Below are 24,637 nucleotides of genomic sequence, written 5' to 3'. Positions count from 1 at the left end.
CTGTCTTTTGACTAGAAATCTGGCATCGTGGCCATTGTGGTTGCCACCACGTGTGCCATGCCGATCTCCTTTGGCAAATCTTTATCAGCATTACCTTTGTCCAGCTTGCCTTTGACTTTGTCCTTTTGAGAGTTCCTTCTTTTGTCTTTGGCTTCAAACTCCCAAGTCAAACAAAGCATCGTGTCACATTTATAACAATGAGATTTCATGGTGGGCACTAGGCCAGTTGGAGTAGCAGTTGATCATGCTATCTTGTCATTCACCCTGACGTTTCAGTTCAGCACAGCTCCATTAGGAGAGGTCCCTACACACATCCAGTATACCTTCATGAGGGAGACGGACTCTGTGTATATGGATGAGATATACAGGAAGCTATGCACCCAGGAGCCAGGACGGCCACTAGATGAACTCACTCAGATACTGACAGAGACGCTCCATGATGCAGCATCAGAAGCATACCCCCACAGCCAGCCTACACGGAGAAAATCTGGAAAAATGCCCCAAAACAGTTGGTATGATGAGGAGTGTAGAGAGATGAGGATCAAGTTACAGAGGGAAGTGCTCATGGGTATTACCACACATAGAAAGTCACGGATTATCTTTTGCCGCCTAGTGCAACGAAAGAAAAGGGCTTATTTATCCCAGCTAGAGCAAGATCTGTATCAGTTATTTATAAGTAAGGACAGGCGAAGCATGGAGGCTGTTCCACGAACATTCACCACCACCAGCGGTCACCTCCACTGAGACATGGGGGGAATATGCCACATCTCTCTACACAGCATCAGGACAACCACCTCTACCGGACCCACTAGAGACATGCCCGGAGACATGTTCTTTCTTTACTACCGAGAGGGTAAGGAAAGCTATTGACAGGATGAAGACAAGGAGAGCACATGATCATGATGGTCTGGTAGCAAAGCACTTCATCCATGCCAGAGATATGCTCGCAGAGCTCCTGGCTATGATGTTTAATCGAGCCATGTATGAAGGCTTCCCTGAGACTTGGAGTATGTCCACGATTGTGCCTATTTTCAAGTCAGGAGATCCCATGAATTATCGCACCATCATGGTTGGTCACACATTAGCTAGGCTGTATGCATCCATTCTTGAACAAGAGCTGAGTAGATGGGCAGAGCGAGAGGGCATAAGAGCACCAAGGCAAGCAGGTTTCAGGAGAGGTTTCTCCCCTCTTGACCAAATTCTGACACTCAGAGCTATTATTGAGGAGGATAGACACCATGGCAAGAGGATCTATTGTAGCTTTGTGGATTTCTGCAAAGCTTTCAACACAGTGCTGAGAGCCAGACTTGTACGCAGATTACAAGACATGGGTGTGCCTACAGAGCTGATTTGGGGGATTCTGGCTCTATACAGGACAGTGATGGGGCGGGTACGCACCACTGAGGGAATGTCGGACATGGTCCTCTCCACTATTGGAGTAAAGCAGGGATGCCCCCTATCCCCGACTCTTTTTGGGATGTATGTGGATGAGTTTTCGGACTATGTAGAGCATCAGGGGGACAGGGGGGCTCAGCTAGCAGGGACATGGATTCCGCTGTTACTATATGCTGATGATATTGTGCTGATTTCTGACTCTCCAGAGGGGATGCAGCGTCACTTGGATGCTCTGCATACATTTGCTCGTGATAGGATTGTCTGTCAATCTGGGAAAAACCAAGGTTATGGTGTTCAACACCACACCACACTGGGTCAGGAGGTCGGCACCCACATTTATGTATGGCCAGGAGACTGCGGAGTACACAAATGCATATACTTATCTTGGGGTAGTCTTCAGTGGACCAGTGTTTTCACTAAGGAGAGCATCAGAGACTAGACTGACGAGAGCATATGCAGCTTTGGGAGGACTGGAGAGGATGTGTTTGCAGGTTCAGTTTCAGAAACCGTGAACAAAGCTTTGGCTTTTTGACACTCTAGTGAATCCAGCTATGCTCTATGAAGTTCAGGTATGGGGACCCTCAGTAGACCACCATGTGAGATCTGGCAACACAGATGGATGGAGATGTATGGAGAGGCCTCTGGTCTCTATGATCGCTCAGATGATTCGGGCTAAGGCCTCAGTACCACATGAGATTATCCAAGCTAGCCGCACCCCCCTCGTGGTGGAGGCATTGACGAGATCAGTTTCCTTTATGCACGGTCTATGGGATCTCCCCAGGGACAAATACGCTCGGCTGGCCTTGGAGTCATCTCGACAACTAGCTCTACAAGGCGATACAGCATGTTGGTATGGACAGATGACAGCATGGTTCCAGTCGCATGGTCTCAAGATGGATAGATTACCTCCGCTTCAATACTCCCTGGATGCACCCTCCCTGTCTCTCACACGGACAAAGATCACCACTCATACGTCAGGATCTGATTCAGCTAAATACCAGGAGCACATGGATACACCCGACACAGGAGTTAGGCACGAAGATGGCCTTCTATAGAGAGCATCTTCTCCAACTCACTGAGGACGGCTTTGTGACTAGGCCTGAGTACATGGACACACACTTATCTCATGGGATAAGATGCGCTATTGGACAAATACGCACATCCTCACATCAGCTCCAAATCGAGACTAGCCGATTTCGAGGGGTGCCGGCAGGAGCTAGGTATGTCACCTATGCAACTCAGAGCCAGAGACAGAGCTACACTACACATGTCACTGCCCGGCATACTATGAGATACGCGACCGCTTCCACTACCTGTTCAAAGAAGGGTTCGGACCTTTTTCTAGAGTCATGAGATACAAGGATCAGAGGTGTCTCAGATTGTTCCTACTAGAGCTGCGCAAACTCAGGGAGAGCTTGCTAATAACATCAGAGGAAAGACAGTCTTAGAGACGAATCACAGATTTGTTTACACCAGCCAGAGGAGAGCCAACGGAGCAGTTATTACAGCAGATCTCAAAGCCTACTCATATTAGAGGTACACTGCTTGATCGAGCCACGGAACTTCGCAGATCTAGACGTCCACGACCTCGGGGGGTCTCCCACTACCAACAAAGGCTGCAACAGAAGATACAGATCACTCTAGCTCGACGCCCAACCAGAGTACTGACCATGGAGGAGGTCGATGAGATCCGACAGCGACCGATGAGAGATTTCATCTGAACCCACAACCCCTCCCCCCCCCTTAGCGTCTTAGTGTTAGTTCTTTGTAACTTTGTAATTTCCATACTCAGACATGGTATCAGATTCACCAATTGTAACTTTTTGGTCTCATAGGTCATTTTGGCCTTTGAACGTTAGTATAACATTTCATTTCATTTCTCTCTTTTGAGGTCGCCAAGAAAGGGAAAGGTCAAGAAACCCCTTGTACACCGACGCTTATCAACATGACCCTCGAAGAGGAACAAAGAAGGCGGATGCGAGCACTACATGTGAGAGTGACCGGTCTCAAGGCATAAACAATGTGGAGAAAGAGGTCACAAGCCTTACATCCATGATGGGGATGGAGAAGCCTTTGCACACAAAGGCGTGGAGGGTTGGTAAGAAAAGTGATGGCACGGGAGAGTCTTCAAAGAGGAGAGCTCTCATACTACGCTTCCCCTTGTTGGAAGAGAAGAAGGAATTCTTGAAGAAGAGGACTACTCTCAAAAAGACAGGTATTTTCCTCGGTGATGACCTGACTCTCTCACAGCTCGCACATATGAGAGAGGTAATGCCAGAGATTACAGCGGCAAGGGAGAAGGGAAAGATAGCCTTTTACAGAGATGGACGGGTGGTGATTTTAGAGCGGCGCACTGCATGATGGTGCGAGACCTATGGGACCATACTGAAGATAGCTACCTGGAATTGTAATGGGTCTATGAGGTTGGACGTGGGTGCATTTGAGGACAGTTTCAAAGACAAGGATATTGTATTCTTCTCAGAGACTCATCAGGCCACTGGACAGGTGATGCCACATGTGATGGGATACAGATGGGAGACAACTCACAGGACAAATGCGAGATCTGAGCATGGGAGTAGAGGTTTAGGAGGAGTAGCAGTGCTATTCAGAGAGGAACTACAACCATTACTGCATATTGTACGAAGAGATGATCATGCTAGATATATGTGGGTGAGATTGAGAGCTGACACAGGTCGATTCTTATATATTGCTATATGTTACTTTCCTCCCAGTACATCAGTGTATGCTGCATCTAGAGGGTAGTCGCCTTTCTCTATTCTAGATGATGACATATGGGAGTTTTCTAGGGATGGTGATATCATTCTGCTAGGGGACTTCAATGCCCGAATGGGCAACTCGCAGACAGTCTTCTACGACACTTCAGATGAGATGCTTAGAGAGCTAGATGTGGGTGAGTTGGGACTTGACAGATGCTCAGATGACAGAGAGCGGATGGAGTATGGGAGATACCTCATGGAAATGACGACCACACATGGATTAGCCATACATAATGGCTTACAACGATTTCCTGAAGCAGCCGTTTTCACATGCTTTCCACATAGACATGGGGCCAGTACAATGGATTATGTTATGACACAAACGAGCTTTGTCCCCTGTATTCAGGATTTCACAGTGGGAGCTAGGCCAGTGGGCATAGCAGTAGATCATGCTCTCTTGACACTGTCTGTTAAATTTCACTATAGTGCCAAACATCAGGAGGTAGGTCACACACGCTATACATTTACACCAGAGACTGATTTCATTTATACAGAGGAGATCTGGGACCGTCTATTAACAGGCACAGCTGGCACAAATGGTACAGGCCTCTCAGTGGAGGAGTGCACCACTCTACTGACTGAGACACTGCATGGGGCTGCATCAGTGGCATACCCACACACTCAACCGGGCAAGAGATGACATTCTGCGAGCATGCCCCAGAATAGTTGGTATGATGAGGAGTGCAGAGAGATGAGAGCCCCGCTTCAGAGGGATCTTCTTTTAGGAGTCATCACTTACAGACAGTCTCGGATTGCTTTCCGACGCCTTGTGCGACGAAAGAAGCGAGCTTACCTAGCTCAGATGGAGCGAGACTTATATCAGATGTTCTTGAGTAGGGACTCAGGAGAGGCACGGCGACTCTTCCATGAGCACTTCCCTCCCCCAGTGATTACTTCACCTGATGTGTGGGGCCAATATGCGACATCATTATATATGGTTCCTGGACAGGAACCCCTTCCAGACCCTACCAAGCCTTGCCCAGCTACGAGCACTTTCTTTACACCTGAGATGGTACAAAGGGCCATCGACAGGATGAGGACCGGGAAGGCATATGATCATGACGGTCTAGTAGCGGAGCACTTTATACATGCCAGGGATATGCTGATGGAGGTTCTTGCAGTGTTGTTTAATCGTGCCATGTTTGAGGGATTACCTGAGACTTGGAGGTTGTCTAATATTGTGCCCATCTTCAAAGGCTGGTGACCCTACAGAGCCTGGGAACTACCGCACTATTATGGTTGGACACACATTGGCACGGTTGTATGCATCTATTCTGGAGCAACACTCGAGTAATTGGGCAGAGGGCGAGGGTGTACAAGCAAAGGGTCAGGCCGGCTTCGGGAGGGGTTTCTCCGCTCTTGATCATATTCTAACACTCAGAGCCATCATTGAGGAGGGTAGAGCACATGGGAGACGGATCTATTGTAGCTTTGTGGATTTTCGCAAAGCATTTGACATGGTACCAAGAGCTCGATTGATGTGCAGACTGCACGAGATGGGGGTGCACATAGAGGTGATTTGGGGGATTATGGCTTTGTACAGATCAATGGTGGGACATGTACGCACTCCGGAAGGGGTATCTGACTTAGTTCACTCTACTATTGGACAGAAACAGGGCTGCCCATTGTCTCCTACTCTATTTGGTATGTATGTTGATGAGGTGTCTGATTACATTGACAGAGAGGGTGACAGGGGTGCCCAGCTGGCAGGGACGTGGATCCCATTGCTGCTATATGCTGATGATATTGTGTTGATATCTGACTCACCAGAAGGTATGCAACGACATTTGGATGCACTACGCAGTTTTGCAGAGGATAGTGGACTGTGTGTAAACCTAGGTAAAACCAAGGTTATGGCGTTTAACACCACACAACAATGGGTCAGGAGATCAGTACCTACTTTCAAATATGTTCAAAAGATTGTGGAGTATCCAGATGCATACACTTACCTGGGGGTAGTCTTTACTGGGCCGAGATTTTCTTTGAGAAGAGTAGCAGAGACTAGACTAACTAGAGCTGGTGCGGCTCTGGGAGGAATGGAGAGGATGTGTTCGCAGGTTCAATTCCAGGAACCTAGGACAAAGTTATGGCTCTTTGATACTTTGGTTGCCTCTACTATGTTATATGGGGTGCAGGTTTGGGGACCTTCTATAGGCCAGGATGGTTGGAGGCGTATGGAGAAGCCCCTGGTATCTATGATCTCTCGGCTGATTAGAGCCAAGGCTTCGGTACCGCATGGTATCATTCGAGCGGAATTAGCTGCCCCCCCTATGGAGATTGAGGCGCTTACCAGATCAGTCTCCTTTGTACACAGTCTGTGGGATACTACCAGAGACAGATATACCAAGGTGGCTCTAGAGTCCTCCAGACAATTAGCTCTTAATGGGGATACATCATGCTGGTTTGCACAGATGGCATCATGGTTTCAGACACATGGTTTCACCATGGACAGGTTGCCTCCTTTTCAATACTCTCTACAGGCACCCTTGAGGTCTCTGACACGGGTAGAGATTAGTAGACTTATTCGTCAGGATCTGATCCAGCTGGACACGAGGAGGACATAGATAGAGCCGTTACAGGAGTTGGGTACAAAGATGGCTTTCTATAGAGAGCATCTTCTCCACCTCACGAGGGATGGGTTTGTGATTCGACCTAGCTATATGGACACGCATCTTTCTCATGGTTTGCGTTGTGCCATTGGCCAGATACACACGTCCTCACATCAGCTCGAGATTGAGACTGGCAGATTCAGAGGGACGCCAGCACATAGCAGGATATGCTGCTTATGCCATCTAGAGCCAGAGACAGAAGTACATTACATATGTCATTGCACAGTGTACTATGAGATTTGAGGCTGTTTTCATTGTCTATTCAGAGAAGGTTTTGGGCCTCTATCTAGGGTCATGAGTTATGAGAATCAAAGATGTCTTGGGCTATATCTACTTGAGTTACACAGGCATAGAGAAACTTTACTGAGGAGAGCTAAAGAGAGACAACCCCAGAGACAGATCACAGATTTCTTTACACTAGATATTGTACACCCAGAAGAACAGACACAGGAGCAGCCATCAGTGGAGAGGTCTACCCGCACCACTGGCATTCTCATAGACCGAGCATTGGAGCTAGGGAGATCTAGACGACCCCGATGGAGAAGAGGAGCTACACAGTTTTGAAGGAGGCTACAACAAAGGATTCGAGCCATACTCTTTCGTCGTCCAGAGTGCAGATGAAGATGGATCTCTATGAAGATGGATCTCTACTGCCCTCCCATATTGTCTTCACATTGTACTGCTTAGTTTAGGATCCTGTAGTATTTATATTTTGTTATCCTATAATAATTTATTTTGTTAATCTGACTTTGTATCAGATACACCGCATTGTAACTTTTTGGTCTCATAGGTCACTTTGGCCTTTTGAAGACGTTAATATAACATTTCATTTCATTTCTCTCTCTCCCCCCTACCCACCCCTTGCCGCTACATAAATAACCTTCTCCTCCCTACCCACCCCCCTTGCCCCTATCCAGCGTGTCCTATATCTCTTCAGACTTGGTGACCTTACTGGTTCTCACCGAATTTTGGAGCAAGTCCTACGGGATTTTGGAGCACGGCAATAGGACTACATAATTTGTAAAGCTCTCCATGTATGCTAATGTGGGGTTTTGTCAGTATCTGAGAGTGCTGTATGTAAGCTTTTGTGGTCTTGTGCGCACCACTGTATTACTACAACACAGTCTATTGTACATCAGTCTACTAGTGTAGCATGTGCCCATGTACTACAGTCTGTAGTGGGTCTGTGTCCATATGGCAGGAAGCAACAGGGAGTCGCGTAGGGAAGCCTTGACGAAGAGGCCTTCCCCTACTGAAAGGCATATTTACATGAATAGATTAGCACCCTTCTAGTATGACCCTGATTCACCCTTCATCAAGCTCTCACACAGTGGGAGGAACACAATACTCAGACAGGATCTATGGCAACTTTACATCAGAGAGACACGATCGCTCCTAGACAACGTCTTCCCCCCAAGATGTTGTATTACAGTGATCATTTCTTGATCATGCTAGACGAGGAGTTCATTTAGAGACCCTGCTACATGGACATATACATGCCATGAGTGGCGATTGATCAGCTCCGAATATCATCAGACTGGCTAGAGATAGAGACGGGAAGAGCTGCTTATACCCCGTGAGCTGAGAGGTTCTGCCATGAGGACGAGGAGCACTTTGTTTGCAGATGTAGAGCATATGAGAGTATCACAGAGGCTCTTTTTATAGGACAACCCACAGATCATGGAGTCCAGAGATTAGCGCCATGTTGGTCGTTTTCTAGTGGAGATACATAGACATAGACATTGCTGGCACTTGTAGCGGCACCAAGGGGTGAGTGACAGTCACAACTTATAGACTTCCTCCAGAGGACCACACCCTACTGCAACCCATCACACACACGTAGAGAGGGGTCACCCTGAAGCAGGCTGAGACAGCCAGGGAGATCTAGACTTGCCACCACCTGGCACCAGGCAGCCGGGAGAGATTTGCTTAGATGTTGGCAGACCCAGCTGTGATCATACGTGCAACCCTCACATCACACCACCTATGTACTAGATACTATACTCTCAGTTTGACATAGGATGGAGCTAGTCAACTTGATGCACTCCATGATTGTAATTCCCTAAGCATATAGATGTGTACGCATACCCCCTATAGATAGAGCTCCACTACCCCCTCCCTCATATACCATGTATCTTGTATCCTAGCCTACCTCATACCCCTTCCCCCCTACTACATGACCACATTTTGTTACTTTTTTACTTTTATCCTTTCCCGATAGATGAAGGACACAAACATGTATATTTGATTTGTCTCATAGACCAACTTCAGCCTCTGATAGATGTAAAAAGATCATCCTTTTTCTCTCTTGCTTTTTCACCTGCGCCTCTCTCATTGATTGATTTGCTGCCCCAACGTAAACTGCTTTTTGCGGCGGTCACATTTCTTGCCTGGCCTCAATCAACTGCTATGAGACCCTATGCACTGCCATGTGACAGTTAGCCGGTGCCAACAAAGCTGTCACCACAGCGCTGATGACTGTCAGGTCATCACTATCTCTGCTAGCTACCACACCAGCAATGCATATTACTGCCACATCACAAATCTGGCCTATCACAAACGACTGGTTGGCACGTCAGTTTCCTGCGGAATTATCATCTCCCTGAGTTGCCAGCTCATCATTTGATGACAGCTCTCTAGACCCTCTCAGCACTCTGCAAATCTTTTAGCCTGATTTCAAAACGTTTCTACAAAACAATAGATTTTACTGCTTGCAATAATAACCCTTTCCTGAGCTCCAGCATAAAGACGGACAATAATAACCCTTTCCTGGGCACTATCATAAAGACGGACAAGATATGAAGCGCTCTTGGTTTCTCTGAAGTTGAAACAATGATAGAGATTGATGAACACCACCAGCTCTCTATGACTCTAGAGGACAATAATGCAGCCTTGGTGAAATGCATTCACAAGTCTAGAAGAAAACAAGCGATATATTAGAGAATGTAGTTCTCTATGTTTTTGAAAAAAAAAGTAGAACCAAACACTCTATTTTACATAAATATAACAAATCTCTTGTACAGACGGATTACAAAACACACATTGTATATTTAACCTGAAAGAGAGTTCAAGTTCAGGTGCAGTAGTCGATTTAGAATTTGATGAATACACCTTTTACACTTACCATGAAAGTGAATACTGATACATGGGATCTATTGAGCAGAGTGTTGATATAGTGAAGAAAAGTGAAGCAACATGTGTGGCAACAGGCAGATATCCTTTTCTCGCTTCATCAATCTTGGTCTCAGTTTTCTCTGCAACTTTCTGCTTTTCTGCAATATCAATGGACAGAGCCTTCGAGCTAGATATGATGTTGATTGCTGTCTCATTTTCAAGAATGTTACCTTCAGAACTTGACAGAACCTACATGAAGAAACAAAGGAACATTTTAATGCTGCCTACAAATATCCAACTGCAATCATCACAATCACCATTGTAGTTGCACAGAGAAAGTATCGGAGAAATCTATTTAATTAATGGCTTGAAAAGTCACAATGGCGTATAGAAAAAAACGTTAGAGCAAGATTTGTCTGATGTGAGCTATGTTTATGGGTACAGAGAAATGTCAACACATCCCAAGCAAAGGAATGACCTTAATGATTCGGTCCTCGATGTCACTAAGTTGTCTCTGGTTTTCAGCACTTTGTATAACAAGTTGAGTTTTCTCCTCCTCCAAATCTGGGCGTTCATTTTTAACTGCCATTCCAAGTATTTGATCCTCGAGTCCTTCAGGTGTTATCATAAAGTTTAGTAGCGTGACTTTCACTGCAATCTGTTTTTTGAAATAGCCATAAAGCTTGTAATGAGATTTTTGGCGTAAAATTCATACCACAAGTATTGTATACAACAGATTATATTTTTGTCTTTACAAAGAACACAAAGCTGCTGTGAATTTTTGAGTGACTTGCACACAGTGGAAACTTTGTTGCTTATTAAAAAGCTCAAGCATTGACTTAGAAATTCTTTACATACAACATTACATTAGAAGTCTTTCTCATTTCACATCTCCACTATCTCATGCTGATGGTTCTATCATCTTCTTAACATTTGAATTTTAGCACTTTAGAATGTTCACAGTTTGCCTGTTTTTTTTTTCATTCAGAAGAGCATCTACTGCTTCAAAGTTCAGTGTTATCACCTCAGGCATGTAATGGGGGTTTCTCAGTTTTGTTGTGATGTAAAATCGGAAATTTTCGCTGTACTCCAAGGTACTGTCCCCTAACCGAATTTGTAAAGAACCAGCTTGTTTGAAGATGGACTTCAATAACACTGGCTCTAAGGTAGGATCAAGCTCTTCACCCACATTCTCGAGCAGCAAAGGATACCCAAAGGTAATGCAGTTTTCTAGTTTCCTGACAAAATCTGGGTCAGAGAGTTTCATAACCTGCAGGTTTTTTGCCTTCTCTTTTGTCTACATCAAGAAACAAAGAAGACACTTATCAGGACTTGTTGCATGGATGTTTTATTTGTTATTTTGGTAGTTTTTCAGAAAAAGTATGATTGCTTCTAGTTCAGGAATGTGCACACATGAATACATGCAAAAGCAGCAGGGCATAGCTTTGCATGGGCTATTGAGATGAGTTGATAACGACTTAAAGCTTTGAGAGATGCCATAAATTTCCTTAAAACCAGGACTGAAGCAGATACTTGTTAAAGGGACATAAGATAGCAGCACAACATGGCTTAAAACATAAAACAGTAAAGATAACTTGACAATAAGTCTAAGCTTCAAGGGACGTCATTGATTTTTCTTTCAGAGCATGCTACTACCAGGACTAGAGCAGATTCTTGGTGTAGGCAATCTACATAGCATTTTGTCATGAGCTTTCTGAAGCTTTACGTATAAGAATCTACATGCTGCTTTGGTCATGAGGCCTTGTTATCTATCAAGCATATTATGACTAGCACCTTTGCCTTTACCACTTTCACAGTGGTCTTTTTGTCTTTAAGGATCAAGCAAAAAAGCCTTCTTTTTGCATTTATTCAGGGTTAGGCTGCCATTTACCATGTTTGTTGCTTTGCAAAATTCCCTCTAAGAGTGATTGAAAGCTATCATTAGGGAATTTTGCATTTATTCAGGGTTAGGCTGCCATTTACCATGTTTGTTGCTTTGCAAAATTCCCTCTAAGAGTGATTGAAAGCTATCATTAGGAAGCAAGCTCACACCAGGTTCCATGCTAGTGACAACGTAACAAGTCGCATGGTTTTTCTTGTAGAAGGTGAGGCCTATAGGTCTGTCGTGCATGGTCATTTGCCGTTCACGTTATACCAATCTTTAGATATTTCAGTTTACCAACCATTACAAACAGGTATAGAAAATAAAACAAAACACACACAAGTAATCTTTCTTACCTTAATCCATTTGTTAGCTTGACCTTGAGGATCGATTAGAAGAGGCCATCGTCTAGCTGAACTGATTATGATACCATTATCAATGGAGAAGCTATCATTGGGTAGTCCGTCTATCACCCAGTCTCTGATTGCAACAGGACTTCCAAGGATTGAAGCTAGCTTAAAGTTGGTCGAGCATGGTATGTTCTTGGCCTTGCAAGTCTTGATCCAGTCATTGAGAGCTTTTTCACGGTAGGACAAGGTGACGGGACCAAGATACGCAATATACCCAGAGGATAGTAAAACATCGCCAGTCAAGTTTTGATATACTTTTCCAAGCTCTTCGCCCACATTTGTCCACCGTACTTTTTCACCTCCTAGTCCTCCTATCAGTTTTTCTGCTCGGCTGAGCTTCTGCAGAAGTTATAGAAGAGCTCTTAAGGTGCGGCTTATCAGACAAGAACGTTGATAAGAACCCAGCTGTGATGCCTTAAGTGGTGCCATAAAATAAATCAAGATCAAGGCAAAACATACCTTCTGACAAATTTGGACATCTTGCTCTAAGGCAGACTTTTTCTGCTCCATGGTTTCCAGCTCCTCTTGTAATTTTTGAAGCTTTTCCTCCACTTCTTTCAAGATTTCTTTTTTCTTTGACAATGCTGCTTGCAATGCCTCAAATTCAGCAGTTGCAGCATCTAGCTTAGCCTTCTTTGGTGCGACTACCTGCCAGCATAAATGAAAGAAATGAAATATGTTCATAAAGTCAACATCCTTCTGGCCACATTTCAATGTGCACTTAAGATAAGCCACAATAATATAGCATGAGTAAAGGCCAAAATATCTGCATTTAGGCATATTTAACTGAAGAACTGGGCGGTGAAGACCTGGGCAACTTTGTCATAGCTCTCCATTGCACGTATCCAACAGCAAAGTCCGTATGCAGCTTTAGATGCCTTCTTTACAACTTCTGGATCAAAATTAGGCTTTTCAAGGTAAGGACGTACTTTCTCTATTACTTCTGGTGCTATATGATCTTTATCATAGTCTTTCAGAGACTGAAGGAAATTAGTATCTGTCAGCATCTGCTGTGCGGGTCCCCAATAGTCATCAATCTTTTTCCCAGGATTATTAGGGTCTGGAATTCTACGATATTTTATCTGTTATGCATAAAAGGTTTCAAATCTTAAGCGATCTTTAAACCTTCAATAGCAGTTTATCCTAATAATTTTTTTAATATGTTTTTAGTCATCATGGACATACCCCTTTCATGATACAACATGCCTCCATGACTAATTTGACAGGAGCTGGTGGATTCTTCATTGCCTTGACTTCTGTGATGTCAGATTTCGTGAGGGTATCTAGTGCAGACAGAGCAGCCTCCAGCATTGGCATTGCCTGAAAACAAGCAAGACAGCCTTGATGTTATGACTATCACATTGACTAACGTGGAAATTGTGATTAAGTTTATAAAACGAAAGAATGGCTGATTCACATAATCTAGCTGTTCGGTGATAATTTTTCTAAGTTTGATAGGAAGCTAGAGTTTGTCAGCTTATCAAATTGTGGACAGCCTCACTAAGTAGGTGAGCTTTTGTATGAAAAATTCCATTGGGGTCTAGGCGAAGTTTAAGCAACCTTGGTGGATAGAATATTTCTACTTAGAAAGTCAGATGTGTATTACATACTGGCTATAAACTGGCAAGACTTCTCTACTTACAACAGCAAGCTCCGATTCACAGTCAGCTTTTATGGATTCTGCCTCCTTTGCTTTGACATTAGCTACTGCTTCTTCCTCTTCGACAATTCCTCTTGTTTTTTCTGCTTCCTTTCTATCCCTGGTAATGATTCTCAAAAGACTGTCTGTCTCTTCTGCTGTCTTAATAAGGACAGGCTGAAGAGCTTCAAGTTCCTTTTTCATCACATTGACCTGTCCCTCTGCATCAAATAGCTTCTCCAGACCCACCTCATACCTCTTTTTCATTGTATCAATCTCTAGCCTCTTGTGTCCTAGAAGGTCTTTATAGGTGCTTAGAAGCTCCAAATATGAGGTGGGGGTGACATAAAAGTGCCGTCTTTGCTCTTGATAGAACACATCTGAAAGCTTACTTGCATCTTGATGGAACGTGATGCACATGTCTCTTATGCAAGGGAGGATACTAGGATCATCCATTTGAATCTGAAGCAAAAAAAGATTTGATTATAAAGTGCTAAAAGGTCAAAGAGATTGCAAATTGAGCCATGAGCGACTCTGTCTCTTTTGGAGTGGATACACTCAATGCTATTCATGGTAGCAAGAATGCCTCGCTGCATATAAATTTCCCAACAATTAGACCACTCCATTGGCACAATCTCTGAGGTGAATGGACTTGAGAAACCTTTTTTTTTTGTTTTGAAAACTCAGGGCTGCATTGATGTGTACTGAAATATCTCACAGGTCGCAAAAACACTAACATTGTGAGAATTAAAAAGAGCTTCATTTCAATATCCTCTATTTCAAAGATTATCTTTGTTAAAATTACTCACCAATTTCCATTTAGGACTTTTCATTCTTCTTTATGTTGTGAAAATTTGCAGGGAACAAAGTTCATTGTGTAGAGCTTGGTACGTATAGGGGGCATCTATGAGCTCAGACTTAATTCAGAAAGATCCAGCTTGATAGAGGAGGTGAAGAAGCTGCCACTTATGAAATCCCCAGTTTAAGGAGCCAGCGGGCAGACACTTAGGGCTATGAACACAGATAGGTTGGGTTGGGATTCTGGATAGTGGTCTATAGGAGGAAAAGTGTGATGTGCTTTGTGCACTCTGGGTGGGTGCCTCTCAGTGCAATGTGCAAGAAGCCTCACTCACACCTAACTACAATATCAAGAAGTGAACACCCAACAATGACAGATTTTACAGAGCGAACAATTAGTGCTCAGTTGAACCCATCGACTCACATAGTGTCATCTACAATGATTGGTTGGCAACGCGTTGTCAAGAAGTACGCAGTGCGGCTAGGAAAGCACCGGGCCTTTGACTGTGAGGGTTCGTAGGAAGATCAAGCGAATCGTAGATGATTCGAAGCAAAAGACACTTAAAATGAACAAAACTCCAACCATGAAAGCTTCACTCTAGGGAAAAGCCAAGATCAACTCAAAAATCTTGGATGTGTGGTGATTTGGTGTAGCCTCAATCCCCATTGTGCAGATACAATGCATGTTTTCCCTTGGATAAACCCTATCTTACTCCTTCAATTCTTCATCGAGGCCATTTCATGGAAGCTTGGTCACTTCCATAGACGAGCCCATACATCTTCTTGAATAGAGAAAGCCCAAATTGTGTAGCCTGCTTCTACAGTGTCACTTTCACAGGACGCAGTTAGTACAGTTGGTCTAGGCTGGTTCACACTGGACGGACCCTCTGGACCCTCTGGCCTAGGGAGTGACACGTGGCAGGGTACCGACGGTGGTTTAGTGGACCTCGTGGCCAAGTCACCACATGGCTGACATTTATGAGCCGTTGATGGCTCTTCATGGTGGTACATATGAGTAGTAGCGGTTGGTGATCGTTAGCATCTTTATCACCTTTGGTCTAGCATTGTTGTCGAGAGCAGTGAGTCTATACACAGAGCACGTCTTCACCATCCCTGCACATCTGAGCCTCGACACCCCCATTGTACCTGTGAGTCCTGGGCTGGAGCTGAGTGTGCTACCACGCCAGAGTTGTATTAGACTTTGAGATAGTCGAGTCATATGTTCTAGTCTTATGTTCTGGTCTGCCGTTGTGTCTTTGTGAGCTCTGTTGATGTCTATTGTTTCCTTTCTGTTCAGTCTGTTTGAGTGAGATTGTCACGCACATTGCACTGAGGACCACCCACTATAGAGAGCACGACACATTATCCGCGCTACAGGTGCTCTCATTTTGGCAATCACAGTGGGACCTCAACTGAAATCTCACTCTGTGAGGTGCAAATCTTGAAACTAGTTAGGTCTATCCAGCTTCGCCTACCTTGCCTAGCTTCGCCGACCTTGCCTTGCACTGTTCTCCTCTCGCCTGGTCCAACTGGTCTAGTCCTCTCTCGCCCTAGTCATCTCTCGCCCTGGTCCAACCTGCCCTCGTCTCTGGTCTAGACCTCCTCGACCCTGGTCTAGTCCTCCTCGTCCCTGGTCCAGCCTAGTCTACTCACTTGCTTGGTCTAGTAGAGTCTAGACTAGTCTTCAGCCAGTTCAAGGTTTTCTTGCCCAAAGCTTGGTTGGTTTGGTGGTCGCTGCATGACCCATACAAGGAGGTCAGTCGAGCGTCAAAGCGCACTCCTGAGTCCTCTGAAGTACTACAACAGAAGACGACCCTTGGAACCTGTTAGAAGTCCATCAACCTCATCACCCATACATCCACATACGGCATCACCCATTCCTCCCTCCGTTTCCACATCTTCCAGATCACCTTCTCCAGTGAAGCTCTCTCCTATTTGCTACAGCAGGTTACTGAGCAACAGGCTCAGCAAGGGGCCATGGAGCCATTGGCTAGCGTTTTGGCTAAGGTAACCATCAAGTTCCCTACATTCAAAGGTCTATCTTCAGAAGATGCTGACGACCATGCAAGGAGGTTTGTATCTCTTTGTAGGGGTCGTGGTCTTAACAGGGAAGATGCTTATTTGGTACTCTTTCCATCCACCTTGGATGGCTTAGCAGACAAATGGTACAGCCAGTTTGTAGAGAACCATTTTGCAACTTGGGCAGCCTTAAGAGAGCAATTCTGTGCAGCTTTCAGGCCAGGTGACTACCACGAGAAGGTATTGGATGAGTTGGCCAACATGGTGCTCCAGCCAGAGGAGACTTTTGCAGAACTTATGACGAAAACCAAGTCTCTGGTTGCCAAGCTTCCCCAGCAACCAGGTGAATTTATGGTTAAGAAGTGGGTAGAGAAAGCGCTTCCCAAAAGTTCTCAGCAAAAACTACGAGAGTCTCCGACCCGAGGCCACTCTCGAAGAGTTCATCGCAGCTTCTACGAGGATAGAGGGGGCTAGGAAGCTGTTCACCAACCCCCCTCACATAGAGACCCCCTCTGTGTTTTTGGAAAGTCCTTCTGATCCTTTAACTTCTTTACGCAGGGAACTGGAAGCCCTAAATTTATAGCGAGCTCTTCAAGAGGAGAGGTCCTTCTCTCTTAGACAAGAGAAGCCTCCACATCACGAGGCATTGGAACAGATTAAGCGCGAGCTAGAAGAGCTCAAGTGTCAGCAAGAGTATAAGGCTACGGTTTGGTGTAGCTCATGCCGCTCTCCAGGGCACCCTCCACAGGAATGCCCCCTTCGGGTTTACTGCCACTTCTGTGAAAAATCTGGACATGAGGATAAGGATTGTTACTACCTCAAGGGATTGCGACAAATACAGCAAAGTCTTGGTCCTTCTCTTCAGCAAGGGCCAGCACCTGCATCCAACATGGTTTCTACATGTGGCCATCCACACCATATGCCACCTTTGCTGACAGCCCCTCCTATGCAAGGTATGCAGAGCACTTTTCCCTCTCAGAGCTTTTATAATACCCATGCTCCCTCATCTCCTCAAAGCTTCTATGCCTCCACCTCCAACTCAATGCACCGGGAGCAAGGACCACCTCGCACTTCGACTCGCCCTTTAAATCGGCCCATTTTGTGCTACAGATGCGAGGAATATGGGCATTACCAAAGCAAATGCCCCCTGCCAGAAGGGTCCCCTCCCTGCTGTCATTGCCCCGAAACGAAGAATCACTATTGCCATAAAATTCATGCATGCAATGAGTTTGCCTTTCCCAAGCTCAATTTGATAGCAGTTAGCACTGTTTCTCAGCCGCCCCCTTCTACCCACGTGATTACCCCTCAAAATAAGCCACTGCAGTTGGCAGAGGAGCCATCGGGCGTCCTCACCCGGGCCTAGAGAGCCGCTCTCGGTCTTAGCATTCCATCAAGTTCAACTCCCCTACACATTCTCACACCCTGCCTGCAGCTATTAACAAGCAATCCCCCAGTGCCATGAAAGAGTCCAAATCTTTGCTCTCCGATATTGATGAAGCTTTCTTGGAAGCAGTTTCCGATCTGCAGAAGATCAAGATACCAAGGGAACAACAGGTAGAAAAAGAGAAGCTTACAACAGAGACAGTCTTGAAGAACACTTTCCAACAAGTGTCCCTTCATGTTGCGGCTAGATGCAAATTTTAGAAGTGACACCCTTGCTGTTATTCAGTCACTTTATCCTGGAGCAGGTCCTAGTGGCGGGCACCTCCCAGTGCGACCATCAGAGTCCTATGTGATATCTAATCCCGCTGCTCCACTCACTGATTATAGAAGCCCTCGCCTGACAATGTCCGTTTTAGAGGTCGGCAATTCTCAGGAGTGATAGTGGATGGTGGATCTGGCATCAACCTGATGCCTGAGTTCACTATGTTAGCTCTAGGTCTATAGCCTACTCGCCCTGCTCCCTTCACAGTTACATTGGCCGATCAACGAACAGTATACCCAGTGGGCATCGTGGACAATGTGCCTCTACAGGTACAAAACTTTACTTTTAACTTGGATTTTGAGGTGGTTCGTCTTCCCCAGGTTGAGGGCGGATTTCCCTTGCTTATTGGAAGACCATGGTTGCGACACACTAAAGCACTCCACGATTGGGGAAACGATGCAATGTGGATACATACTTCTGGCTCCCCGATGCAACCGATTCTCTTAGAAGGAGGTATGGATCCAGTGGTGCAGCAAGTTTCTTTGTCAATGGAAACCAACCCTAAACATGAACAGCCTACTCCACCTGACGGGTCGGATGAGAATCTGTTGGAATGGTTGGATGCTACCAAGTCTATGCCTTGTTATGGAGTCTCTATTCACTGTTTGCCTGAAGGTACACCCTTTTCAAATGTTTCCATAGTTACGAAACTTAATGAGCCACCTGAGCCTTTGAAGAAGCAGAGAAGCAGGAAGAAATCTCCTCTACAGGAGTTCAGTCCCCCTCAAACATCAACCCCTTTGGTGTCTCTTTCTTCTTCGACCAGAAGAAAGCTCTCCTCTGTGTCTAGCAAACTCCTTTCTCAGAGCCCGTCCTGCAAGATGAATTCCAAAATCTTGATAGCTGTCTTGCTCATGATAGCGGTCTGCTCCTTACTTGTACCTATCTACCCTTACCCCCTCGACCTTACCCACAATCAGAATGCCCACATCCTTCGGGTTCACAGTTGTGGCAAAGAGATCATCAAGAGCGCCGAACATTGTTGTTCCCATCATCTACATGAGAGTCACCAAAATAATAGAGAGCAGGCACTAATGTTCTCCCCTGCTGCTGTAGGCTCCTAGCGGCAGGCCCTCCATTGGTGTTGGCTCCTATAGAATCCTCCCTTGGTGCCGGTTCCTGCATTCTGATGTTCAGCAGATGAAATTGTCGCTTTCCACAAGGACAAGCATAATGATCGCTTGTCTATCCCCCTCGCCACCTACCCACTCGCCCTCGCCCTCCCCACCTACCCACTCGCCCTAGTCCCTCCCCCTCCCCCCTAGTCCCTCCACCTCACCCTCTACCCCTCGCCCTACCCTCGCCCTCGCCCTCGCCCTCGCCCTACCTCTACCCTCCCTCTCGCCCCCCGCACTACCTCTAGCCCTAGTCCTACTCCCTCGTCTCCTACCCCCTTTCCCCCTCGCCTCGCCCTAGTCCCTCCCCCTCACCCCCTCGCCCTCACCCTCGCCCTAGTTCCTTTCCCCTCTCCCCCTCCCCCTCACCCCCTCGCCCCTACCCTCCCTTGCCCAACCCCTCACCTTCCCCTTGCCCCTACCCAACCCCTCACTCCCTCTCGCCCCTACCCTCCCCCTCCCCCCTCACCCCTACCCACCTCTCCCTTCCCCTCGCCCCTACCCTCCCCCTCTCGCCGCTACCCACCCTCTCTCGCCCCTACCCACCCCCTCGCCCTCGCCCTAGTTCCTTTCCCCTCACCCCCTCGCCCCTACCCTCCCTTGCCCAACCCCTCACCTTCCCCTCGCCCCTACCCTTCCCCTCCCCCCTCCCCCCTCACCCCTACCCACCCTCTCCCTTTCCCTCTGCCCCTAACCACCCTCTCCCTTCCCCTAGCCCCTACTCGCCCCTACCCACCCCCTCTCTGCCCTTGCCCCTATCTAGCCCCCCAACCACCCCTTTCCCCCTCGCCCCTACCTAGTCTCTCCTCCCCCTCCCTCACCCCTACCTAGCTACCTAGTGAGCATATCACTTTGCTGCGGTGGAGCCTCATCTTGTTCCAGTTGGGATTCTTGGACTATGCAATCATATTGGGTTCTTGCCTATTCAAAGGCTTAAGGCGTTGCAAGCAGGACAATGTTTTACTCCACTTTTGAGGCATGTAAGGTCATGGTTGGGCCTAGCACCTGCTTCAAGAAATGTACGGATGCAGCACCTAGTGGTTTTCTTTCACAGTTTTTTCAGTATTCCTCTCACCGAGACGGTGAGCGGTCTTGTGGCGGGCAACCTGTAGCCTGCTACAGTGTCACTTTCACAGGACATAGTTAGTACAGTTGGTCTAGGCTGGTTCACATTGGACGGACCCTCTGGACCCTCTGGCCTAGGGAGTGACACGTGGCAGGGTACTGACGGTGGTCTAGTGGACCTCGTGGCCAGGTCATCACATGGCTACCGTTGGTGGCTCTTCATGGTGGTACATATGAGTAGTAGCGGTTGGTAATCGTTAGCATCTTCTTCACCTTTGGTCCAACATCGTCGTCGAGAGCAGTGAGTCTATACACAGAGCACGTCTTCACCATCCCTGCACATCTGAGCCTTGACACCCCCATTGTACCTGTGAGTCCTAGGTTGGAGCTGAGTGTGCTGCCACGCCAGAGTTGTATCAGTCTTTGAGATAGTAAAGTCATATGTTATGGTCTTATGTTCTGGTCTGCTGTTGTGTCTTTGTGAGCTCTGTTGATGTCTATTGTTTCCTTTCTGTTCAGTCTGTTTGAGTGAGATTGTCACGCACATTGCACTGAGGACCACCCACTGTAGAGAGCACGACACATTATCCGCGCTACAAATTGGAACCCTCATACACTCAAATACAAGGTAGGAACAACACGGGACCCCACTAGCACATCATAGGAGAAGTTTGCGTATCCTTTCTCAAAGAGGCTTCAAGTTCTCATATTCTTCTTCCAACAAGCTCCCCCCTTGCTTAGAGTCACGGCACCGTGAGTGATGTGGCGTTTTAAGCCATATTTTTTCCAAAATAGGTATTTTTTTGACCATTTTATGCTTTTTTTTTTTGAACATTTTTAGTCAAAAAATGACTCATTTTGGCCATAAAAAGCCCAAATGAGCTCGGAAAAATTCCATAGAACTGAAATTACATGTTGAATCTCATTTTTCCATTGTCTTGACCTCTAATCACATCATTGATAGCTACGCACACTAACTACTATTTTTGGACGATGTTCGTCCGCATTGAACTTTCTAGGCGAAATGAGTGACACCACAATACACTTGAAATATGTGCATTTCTAAACCAAATAGGTATGTTTTATTGTGAGAAAACATACATGAGTGCCACGTCCAGGGTTCGCCTTCCCGCAAGATATGCACACGATGCAACCGTGGCAACCATTCTCACACATATGACACTAAGTACATTGTAGCATTTCCTCCCACATATCAAAAGGCATAAAAAGTGAGGTGAACATTTAAATTTCACATTGTAAATGTGTCACAAACACGACTACAAAGTCTAATGCATCCTTCTCTCTTTCTTCATCCTCATCCATAAAATTTTCATCACAGTCTTCATTTTGAATTTCTTGTGAAACAAAGGGATCTCTGTCTCCTCTTCTCTTGAACAACGTAATCCTTTTTCTTGCAATGGGAATCTTCATTTTTGTCCCATCCAACTCATGTAAAGTGTTAGTTGCAATACCATGCACCTTAACAACATAAGGACCAAAACATCCCTTTGAAAGCTTTCTTATTATTGAATGTTGGTTGTCAAGACTACTGCCATACACCAACACCCAATCACCTTCCGTAATAGCTTTAGGTTTGATCCTATGCTTCTTATCAAACCTGTCTTTATTCTTTAACCTTGTATCTTTTAATCCTGCTACTGCAATCTCAATATCTTGAGGCATTCCTTCTAATTGTTGTATGCGCAAAGCAAGAAGGTCTTCCCTACTCATTCCATCCTCCCAAAACAATACATTCCATGTGAGAATCACGTCCTCAATTGGCATTACAGGTTTCTGTCTATACATCAACTTAAAGGTATATAACCAGTAACTGAGCTATGAGTTGTACGATCAGCCCATAAAGCATAAAGCAATAACCTAGACCACTCTCCCAGTTTACCTTTGCAAGCCTTAGCCAAAGATTTAATGATAGGAGGATGGTATGCTAACGCAGTCTCATGTTGTTCCTACCTTGTATTTGAGTCTATAGGGTTCCAATTAGGGTTCTCTCTATTCAAAAAAATATGCGGGCTTCCCTATGGAAGTACCCAAGCTTCCATGAAATGGCCTCGACAACGAATTGGAGGAGGAAGATAGGATTTATACTAGGGAAAACAAGCATTGTATCTACGCAATTGGGATTGAGGCTACACCAAATCACCACACACACAAGAGTCTTGAGTTGATCTTGGCTTTTTTCTAGAGTGAAGATTTCATGGCTGGAGTTTTGTTCATTTTAAGTGTCTTTTGCTTTTCACTTGATCTTCCTACGAACCCTCACAGTCAGAGGCCCGACACTTTCCTAGCGACACTACGTACTTTTTGACATAGTTTTGTATGAACCCGACGCAAAGTAGGCGACGGTGAGGGCTCAAAAGCTTCATTGAAGGTCTCAACAGAAAGCTTCAAAGCTATGGAGCAACAAGAGCAGCAAGGGATGCGATTTGATCCGACCACAATGCAAACGTTTCAAGCCTTTGTCGTGCTTATGCAACAACAACAAGCTCCTAAAAAAGGAAGCTTTCTTCTACTTAAATGCTTCAATCAATGGTAAACAAAATGGAACAATTTGATGGTAAAGATGTAACAAAGAATCATTGTGAGTATGTAAAATGAATGTAACTACATCGAATACCTGAAGCATAGGTGGTACAAAGTTTTGAGCTAACTATGGTTCCTAAGATCAGAGAGCATGTGTAAGGGTGATTAGGAATGAGAATCGGGAAGTTGGGAAGCATTTAAATTAGCCTCGACGGAAGAGTATTTCATGGATGACTTTGAGAGGATGACAAAGTGAACAGTTTGAGTGGGTAGTTAGGCCAAAAGAGGGACTTTTACTTATCAAACTTCTAGGGGAATTTGAATGGCGCTATGATCGATTGTTGACAAAAAGGCTACCCTAACCTTTGAAAAGACAAAGCTCTTTTTGCAGGCTGCAGGAAAAGAGATATAGGAGAAACAACAAATACTTCATAAAGCCAAAGTTGCTGAACAAGGCCTAAAGACCGATTGAAATGAGGTCGAAGATGCAGTTTCACTGCTAGCTAAACGACGATGACGAAGAGACAAGATGATAGTCAACACTATTCAAGCCCAAGTGTTGCTAAGAGTTTCGTAAAGCCTGCTATTGTGGTTTCAAGGAGTGACAAATGCATCTTAGATGATATTGTCAAAGAAATGCAAGAATTGAAGTTAAAGCTTGCAAGGCTAGAAGGGAAGGAGAACCATCGAGCCAACCTACTAGGCAAAGACCTCAAAGTAGAGAAGGTTTTGTACACACATGCATATGGTATGACAGTACTGACCATGAAAGGAGGGATTGTCAAAGTTTTAAAGATGCTCGATGAAGGATCTTGTTTTCTTTAAAGATGCCAGGATTCATTTAAGCGAAACAAGCTCTTGAGTACAAACTTTGGCAAAAAGGAGGAATGAAGAAGCTTGTAGAGGACACCGCTGCTAGCCATGCCATCTCAATGGTTGAGGCAGCCGCCTATGGGTTGAAGGTAGAGCCTATTAAGCGAAAATAAGTCAAGGTTGAAGAAGAAGTATATAATGATATTGGAGGGTTGTGGCCATGCGCAATAGAATCTTCTATGAAAGGTAAAATGACTAAAGATGTGAAGCTGGAGATTGCATTCGGCTAGACACAGGTTGGGATGATCCCGTGGATTCTTTGTTAATGTATGCATACATTGCCACATGTCAAACCAATGAGGCCATTGTTGAAGAAAAACCACAGACGTGAGAATGGAAATGAAGGACCTTTAAAAAGGGCCACAAGGAGTGGAGGAAGAAATGGCATAGTGCCTCCTAGATAAGCTTCTCTACAAGAGATGCCTACACATGAGGTACCTATGTAGGAAGCTTCAAAAGAAAAGAAAAGAAGAAAACGACAAAAGATAAAGCAAAGAATTCAACTTACAAGCTCCAATTTGATATAGAGGCAACGGCAGATCTCAAAAAGGTTTTGGAAGAGAGGATTTTAAAGATTAAGGTTGAATTTATCTTGGGTGGGGTCCTTGGCATAACAAAGCAAGAGTTCCATGAAGAAATCATTGACATTATTAAGAGGAAGCGGCGGTCTCTTACTATCCATACACAGGGTGAAG

General features: G+C 45.4%; 1 protein-coding gene across 21 annotated transcripts in view; it reads right to left on the bottom strand.

Moving 5' to 3' along the window:
• Nucleotides 1-24,637, bottom strand: part of LOC147417935 (uncharacterized) — a 260,362-nt gene that overhangs the window by 17,649 nt on the left and 218,076 nt on the right. For 19 of the 21 annotated variants that reach the window (XM_086506524.1, XM_086506516.1, XM_086506519.1 and 16 more), the window contains 8 exons: nucleotides 13,830-14,288; nucleotides 13,373-13,507; nucleotides 12,997-13,269; nucleotides 12,647-12,835; nucleotides 12,134-12,526; nucleotides 10,920-11,192; nucleotides 10,374-10,553; nucleotides 9,906-10,144 (listed from right to left, as the gene is read on the bottom strand). In XM_086506524.1, the coding sequence (XP_086362650.1) occupies nucleotides 9,906-10,144; nucleotides 10,374-10,553; nucleotides 10,920-11,192; nucleotides 12,134-12,526; nucleotides 12,647-12,835; nucleotides 12,997-13,269; nucleotides 13,373-13,507; nucleotides 13,830-14,288 (2,141 nt within the window). The remainder of the gene's footprint in view (nucleotides 1-9,905; nucleotides 10,145-10,373; nucleotides 10,554-10,919; nucleotides 11,193-12,133; nucleotides 12,527-12,646; nucleotides 12,836-12,996; nucleotides 13,270-13,372; nucleotides 13,508-13,829; nucleotides 14,289-24,637) is intronic. The other 2 variants (XM_086506523.1, XM_086506522.1) reach the window with 2 other exon arrangements.

This window comes from Adiantum capillus-veneris, chromosome 30 (assembly GCF_014529385.1).
Source record: "Adiantum capillus-veneris isolate H3 chromosome 30, ASM1452938v2, whole genome shotgun sequence".
Lineage (NCBI taxonomy): Eukaryota > Viridiplantae > Streptophyta > Polypodiopsida > Polypodiales > Pteridaceae > Adiantum > Adiantum capillus-veneris.
This window is presented reverse-complemented; position numbering and strand designations above follow the sequence as displayed.